The 7,627-nt window shown below is 35.8% G+C and overlaps 1 protein-coding gene across 1 annotated transcript in view; it reads right to left on the reverse strand.

The window, feature by feature from the left end:
- adamts9 (ADAM metallopeptidase with thrombospondin type 1 motif, 9) overlaps window positions 1–7,627 on the reverse strand; it is a 256,778-nt gene that overhangs the window by 177,508 nt on the left and 71,643 nt on the right. Inside the window, exons 10-11 of the mRNA XM_043708280.1 lie at window positions 5,409–5,550; window positions 4,750–4,854 (exon numbers count right to left, since the gene is read on the reverse strand). Of these exons, the coding sequence (XP_043564215.1) occupies window positions 4,750–4,854; window positions 5,409–5,550 (247 nt within the window). The remainder of the gene's footprint in view (window positions 1–4,749; window positions 4,855–5,408; window positions 5,551–7,627) is intronic.

The following is a 7,627-nucleotide window of genomic DNA, read 5'->3' on the forward strand; positions in this document are numbered from 1 at the left end:
TTGATAAAATGTTAATTTTAGCTCGGACTGATTTCATGAGCTTGACTGATCTGGTCAGCTGACCACCGTGGCCATCTTAAATCAGTGTTTTCTCTTTCTCCTAAAATCATTTTCATGCGTAAAATCATTTTCAGCTCTTGGTAGTAAAATCAAAAGATTTAAGTTGAAAATTGATAGTGCATATTTTATCACTACTGTGATAGGGCCCTACTCTAGAAGTCATAACCTCAAGTTTCTGGAGTTATTACACACACAAATTTTATAAGGCTGTTCGGTCTGGGATTTTATTTTCTGATTTGAAGAGTAAAATAATAGAATGAAGCAGATCATGTGACCTGTTCTGAATTCTAACCAACATGGTTGGTAAAGATTGAAGAAAGTGCAAATTGTTTTACTGGGAAGATGTTGTAATACAATCACATATGCAGACAATAGCAAGGGTATTTGTGATGACTGTCAAAAAACTGTTAGTCTCCAAGTTTCTCAATGAGCTGTTGAGAATGTTAGGTTATACTTTAAACTGCCTGTTTTGTTTCAAGAAGGAAAAGTCAATAGCAAACTGTTGTGACATCTGGCTGCAGTTTTCTTTAGCTAAGACCGAATCTTACAGAAATAAGTCAGGATGACTGAAACAGAGGTAGAGGTATCCAGTCCCACATCAGGAGTGCAGAAAATGTTGACTTTATTATCCATCACATAGGAGGCGGATGAAAACTCACATTCAGATTGAATAGCCCAAAAACATGAAGATTTAAACAGAAATGAACTATTTGCCTACTTTTGCAGAGAGGTATGATTTCCCAGGGTAATCATTGCAGTGAAAGTTAGTTCAAGGAATAGATGTAACTGTCTGGGAAGCAAAAAGATAAAAAGCCACAGAGTGTGGAGAATAGCTTCAGACTGATTCTTGGAGAACAAAGGGGCTACTTTAGAGTCTGAATAAACTATAACAATTGTGGAGAAATTTCAGTTTAAGCTTTAATGGTTAAATTTTTTCTATAGTTTAAAGAAAAGATTGCTAACTGCATTCTGTTGAAACAGAATCACTTTCGATTTGCTTGTTACATTAGAAGTATTAAAACTTGAAATTTGTTGTGTGATACTTCTAGTCAATGACTGAAACTCAAATATCATTTTACAAATTGTCAGTTTTCAGGGATCGTAACAGAGTTTTATTTATCCAGTCATAGTACAGAATGCTATTTCAATAAAGAAACTTCATTTACCTCCCTGTAATACAGTCCTGTGTAAAGTATATGCAGATATTCTGATCACCAATAATTTGATTCATGATTTCAAGATTTGTGAGGACCTGGGTGATTCTTAAAATTACTGTTTGATGTAATTTTTATTCTTAGTGCTGTTTTATATTGACAAACTGATTCTAATCTGTCATTGTTATTTATGTTTCACATGCACACACACACACCTCAGTGCCAACTTTCCTATGGTTTAATATGAAAAGTCAGATGTGACAATTTGGCCTAAAAGTAGTGAATTGAAGGCAATTAGTATACTGGATCTGAGAAACTCAGCAGTAATTCTGCATACCAGTTGACGTGGACCTGAGATTCCCACAAAGGATGCTTTTTTTTACAAAGTTTGGCTGGCTGGAAGTTTTTACAAGCTGTACACAGTTTTAATTATGCTATAAATTAATATCAATAAGCTACTTTATTTTCCTGAAACACCTCAGAACTTAAAGTAATCGGAAAATTATAAGTTCGCATATTATACATTAAATTTCGGTTGACATTACCACTGTTTTAAAATCATGCACAGGAAACATTACCACCCTGCAATGCTTAGAATTAATAATCGTGAAGTTTTCTGGTAAAATGGAAGATTTTGCAATAATTCTTCACAGGCCATGTGCTGATTTTGCATCATAGATATAATGCTTTCATGCAGGGGTTAATGGGTACATTCTCCACATAACTTTCATATTTTACAACCGTGGCAGTGTTGAGTCACATGACTAATTTCCTTTAAATTTGATGTGAATTTTGATATTCCAGCTGATATTCCTATCTAAACTTTACTGCTGTTGATATTTACTCTGAATGTGCTCTGAATTCCATGAGATTGTTGACATTAAAATAATTGTCTTCATTGCCAGCATTGAAGCTTGCAATCAGAAGGATGGCAAGGTTAACCAAGCCTCGTTGCTTTAACATGTTATAGCTCAGAGCTGCGATGCATTTGTTGATTTGTACATGTTAATTTTATCCAGATCACATATCAGAGTAGTGAACAAAGTAGAAATCGTTACCTTTCTTCAGTGACATGGTTGTGCATGTGGTAATTCTATTTATTTAAGTTAATCAGAAATCTTTAATGAATCATGACACAGTCCTTCCATTCTGTCATAAAACAAAGTATAGTGGATGCTGGAAATTTTAAACAAAAGCAGAAATTGCTGGAGAAAATCAGCAGGTCTGGCAGCAGTCGTGGAGAAAGAAACATATTAATGTTTTGAGTCCAGTGACCCTCATCAGAACCTTTCTGAAAAAGAGTCACTGGGCTTGAAATGTTAACTCTGTTTTCTCTCCATAGATGTTGCCAGACCTGCTGAGTTTCTCCAACAATTTTTGTCTTTGTTTTGCTTCCATTCTGTGGTTTTATTCTATTCTGTGCACTGTTCATCATGAGACAAACACTGCAAATCCGAGATGATATTTTTATACATGAATACTTGAAACAATGTAACATGTTAAGGCCAACAGGGAAATAAATTTCAATCTACCAGTGGTATGAGAAAGTGATATGGAGACTTACTCTAATTTCCAATGGGCAGGCTGTGCCACAGACAACTGACCACTGGTATCAATGAAGCAACATTACACAAATAAATTTTTCTCTGAAAATTGTTTTCAATTTCTATGCACAAATTCAATGTATAATATAGTACTGAGTTGTAAACAGCAGGAAACTTACAGGCTCAGTCAGGACTGAGCTACATAATCTTCAATGCTATCAACAGCAGTAAAGTTTATACAGCAATATTAAATAGAATATCAGTGTTCATTTCTCCCTACTTTGTGAAGTGTATTGAAGTATCCTCTACAGACAGGATTGGTTTTGGATTTGATGCTTTGCATGTTAAAGCTATTGAAGGTTATCACTGTGTTTAAGTAACACATCATTCTCGAACCTTTTAACCTTAAAAACATAAAAACATGGTCCGTTCAGCCAGCTAGTGCCCTGGAACCTTCAGATTCCAACTGTGTTGAATATTATCTTGTCTTCCAATTTAATAATTGGGCTCATTTAGCAATCCTAATTTGAATTTGATATGACCTATAGTTTTATATCATTTCTTTAGCATTGACTACAGTGAATATAGTTTGGTAATCTTCTTAATGAAGCTTTCTAACATAAGAATAAAAGCACATATTGAACAAGAGAGGGTGACTTGGCTCTTTGTCGATGATGTACAATCTGTCACAGGCACTAATCCACCAATCTAACATTGTAAGGAACAACCTGCAAAATTTCTAATCTGATCCCAAAAGTGAATGGTTGAAACTTTAGGATATTTACTTATCCTTGTACTTTGATTATTTATCCATGACTTATAAACATATTTCCAATTATCTTAGAAAAGAGGAGCTATCATATTCAGTGGGGCATTCTGTCATGTTTGTCTTTAATTACCCTGCAGTCCTCAATCCCATTTCAAATAAATGTTTATCCACTTTATTTTCTCTCAGCATTAATCAACACATTAAATATGTTTCTGGGAGGCAATGGCACATATCCCACTCTTGTTTATATGACCTCGACGCAATATTTTTAAAATGCTGGACCACAATTGCATTCAATCTTTGGTGAATATGCATTGGGCTTTATGACTTAGAAACGCATATCATTGGAAAAGGTTCAGAGAAAAACAATGTCCATTTGAATTTTTGACAATTATATCTTTGGATTTTTTTAACCTAGATACGCACAAAATTTCCTCTCTCCCCCACCTCCCCAGGGTTTACTCTCTCACTTATGGCAGCAATGCAAATATAATTGATGTCAACAATAGAAGGAAAGGAAGTGAACATGGTCCAATGAGAATACCAGATGTGGGATGCAGGACATGGATAGTTATTTAGATTCGGCTGAACAGCTTAAAAGTGTAATGCATCCTTGAAATTTTTCTCCATCTGTAACCTTACCCAGAGTATAAGCAAGATAACGAAAATAATCTGAAAAATCAAAACGGATTTCTCAAAATTTACTCTGTGGAAGAGACACTCTTTAATATCCCAATTTCATAACGAAAAGACACCATGCTACTTCAAAAACTTAAGTACTTAACACAAAAATAGACTAAAATGAAGTTTAAAAGGAAGTTATGGTTAGGAAAGTAATAATTATGTACAACCGAGATAATGAATGGAAAAGTGTACTGCAAGCATGTCATTAAAATTGCTTTAAGTCTGTTACTACTTTATGTTTCTATCAGTCACAGGAGGAGATATACCCATCTGAAAGTTAAACAGTGTCAATTTTAAAGGCAAGGAGACAATATTTAATACTTTGATATTCTTTTCTGTGCTTCTTTAATACTGGCTTGGATCCAAACATGCGTGTGACCAAAGAAACTTCTTTTTATAACAGCAAAAAATTGTGAATGTTACGACATGTCACATATATTTGTAAAACAATAGTCATTTAATTTTATAGTTTGCATGAAACCGATATTGCTGATATTTCTACTTAGCTTATACATTTTTAAAATTAAGAAGCAATTACCTTTCCGAGTTCACATTCTGTCCCATCTGCCCATGGCATATGTTGAGTCCTACAGCCCCTCTGAACTCCTTCAGTGCTTGTACACCAAAGACGTCTGCATTGTGTCTACAGAGTAAAAGAAAATGCTTTGAAAATCTGATATTGTCAAAATCTTTATTTTCCCAGTACTAAAAAGTAGTGTCATACCTATTTACAGTGTGTATTATTTAATGCACAATGGCATTGTTCTCTCTGTAATACAACAGAACTGTTTTCCACACAACTTATTTGCTGAGGTGAGTTTCATCAAACATTAAAAATTGGGGTAGATTTTAAATTTGCTAAGCAGGAATTGGGAATCAATCATTTGCTTATTATTCTATCTGAATCCACCATTACAATTTTATAAGAGGTGAAAAGTTGAAAATCCACCCCATTATTATATCAGCTACCTGACAAACAGATGAATGCAACAAAATGAATAAAACAAATTCAATGAAAGTACACATTTATTTCAATTTGAAATTGTGTTTCTTTTTCTCGATTATGATGTGATGTGTAGTAGTGCAACTTACCAGTGGTTTGGAAATGAATACTTTAGGTATGATTGATCAACTTTCAGAACAATAATTATTGTATACTATGTCTATCTCATTGTCAGATATGCTTATTGTACTTACCATATAGGGACACACCTGAGAACCAGATCCAAAAATCAATTCACATTGTTTGTCAACATTATAAATCTGACCAGGGAGCTGATGCGGAAGTGAGTATGTTCTTGTCACAGGTTCATCAAGTAAACATTCACCATATCCTGTGCTAAAAAGGCAAAAAGTATGAGAGAAAATCCAGATATTCAAATTTCCACTGCTATAATACAGAATACAAATTCTGAAACAAAAGAAATTGTGTTACTATCCCATTACAATTAAATTTTGACAAATCTAATCATCTTTGCTGTCATATCTATCAAACTGAACCATACTAAAAGAGTGAAATTCCTGTCAGCACTTGGGCTCCTGCACTGTTTCATGAAGAACATGATTTTCTTCATTTTGGAGTCTTACAAAGGTTTTGCCAATGTTGCTGCATACTAAATCCTTGTTTAATGTTGTATTTGTATTTAATTTAAAATTTCATTTTCGAGAAACAGTGACATGGGGATCAGATTTTCCCATTAACAATATAAAAAAACCATAGTTAAGACTGTGGGACCATTCTCATCTGAAAAATAAAACCTTCCTAAAAAATTTGTTGACAGGGTTTAGGCATCACCAACTAGCATTTGTTGCCTATCCCTAATCGCAGTAAAACATCCTACCCTTTAAGTTAAAATACCATACATTACAAAATTCCTATATTCACATATGAAATAGCTTTCAAAATAAACTAAATGTAAAAATATAGAAGTATGGTGACTCTTCAGTTGACTTCTGCCAGTGTATATTCCATTATCTGACATTAAGACTTGACAGCTCTCCAGCTCCTTGACCCTTCTAGGCCTATGAGAAGAGCAGCCGTGAGTTGCAGAATTGAAGATGTCACTAACTGAACAGACGGGAGAGTTGATAACAGACAATGTTGGCAGAAGACAAGTGGGGGAGAGGTGAACAGTAAGTGGGAGGGGCTGCTCCAAATTGGCACCCAGCAGGTCACATCAGATGTCAAATTATGTTAAAATAAACCCCCCATGCTAAAAATGGGCCCCTTTAACTGGCCAACATTGAATGACTTCACAGAAGTATTACATCACAGAAGGAGACCATATGGCCCATTGTGTGAGAACCAGCTCTCCAAATAAGCATCGAAACTGAATGTAATTCTTCTATCTTTTCCCCATGCCTTTGCATGTTGCTTCTATTTAAATATTCACCCAGTGGCTTCTTGAATGCCACAATTAAACCAGCCTCCACCAAACATCCAAGCAGTGCACACCAGACCCAAACCACTCATTGTGTGACAAGGTTTTTACCTCATATCACATTTGCTTCTTCTGCATATCACTTTAAATCTGTGCCATTTCATTCTTGATCTTTTTGCATGTGAAAGTGGAACAGTTTCTTCCTATCTACCCTATTCAGCCCTCTCGTCATTTTGAAAACTTCTTTCAGATCTCCTCTTAGCCATCTTCTCTCCAAGGAGATTAGGTTCAATTTCTCAAATCTATCCTCACAGATGAATTTTTTTCTTGCTGGAATTATTCATGTAAATCTCTCTCTGATGTGTTCACATTTTTCCCTAGAGTGGTGACTGATACGAAATGGTAAACAATACTCCATTTGAGGTCTAACAAGTGTCAATACAAGTTTAGCATTACTTAGAGTTATAGAGATGTACAGCATGGAAACAGACCCTTCGGTCCAACCCGTCCATGTCGCCAGATATCCCAACCCAATCTAGTCCCATCTGCCAGCACCCGGCCCATATCCCTCCAAACCCTTCCTATTCATATACCCATCCAAATGCCTCTTAAATGTTACAATTGTATCAGCCTCCACCACTTCCTTTGGCAGCTCACTACATACCCAAACCATGCTCTGCATGAAAAAGTTGCCCCTTAGGTCTCTTTTATATCTTTCCCCTCTCACCCTAAGCCTATGCCCTCTAGTTCTGGACTCCTCCATCCCAGGGAAAAGACTTTGTCCATTTATCCTATCCATGCCCCTCTGTAAGGTCACCCCTCAGCCTCCGACACTCCAGGGAAAACAGCCCCAGCCTGTTCAGCCTCTCCCTATAGCTCAAATCCTCCAACCCTGGCAACATGCTTGTAAATCTTTTCTGAACCCTTTCAAGTTTCACAACATCTTTCTGATAGGAAGGAGACCAGAATTGCACGCAATATTCCAACAGTGACCTAACCAATGTCCTGTACAGCTGCAACATGACCTCCCAACTC

This window comes from Chiloscyllium plagiosum, chromosome 18, assembly GCF_004010195.1.
Source record: "Chiloscyllium plagiosum isolate BGI_BamShark_2017 chromosome 18, ASM401019v2, whole genome shotgun sequence".
Classification (NCBI taxonomy): domain Eukaryota; kingdom Metazoa; phylum Chordata; class Chondrichthyes; order Orectolobiformes; family Hemiscylliidae; genus Chiloscyllium; species Chiloscyllium plagiosum.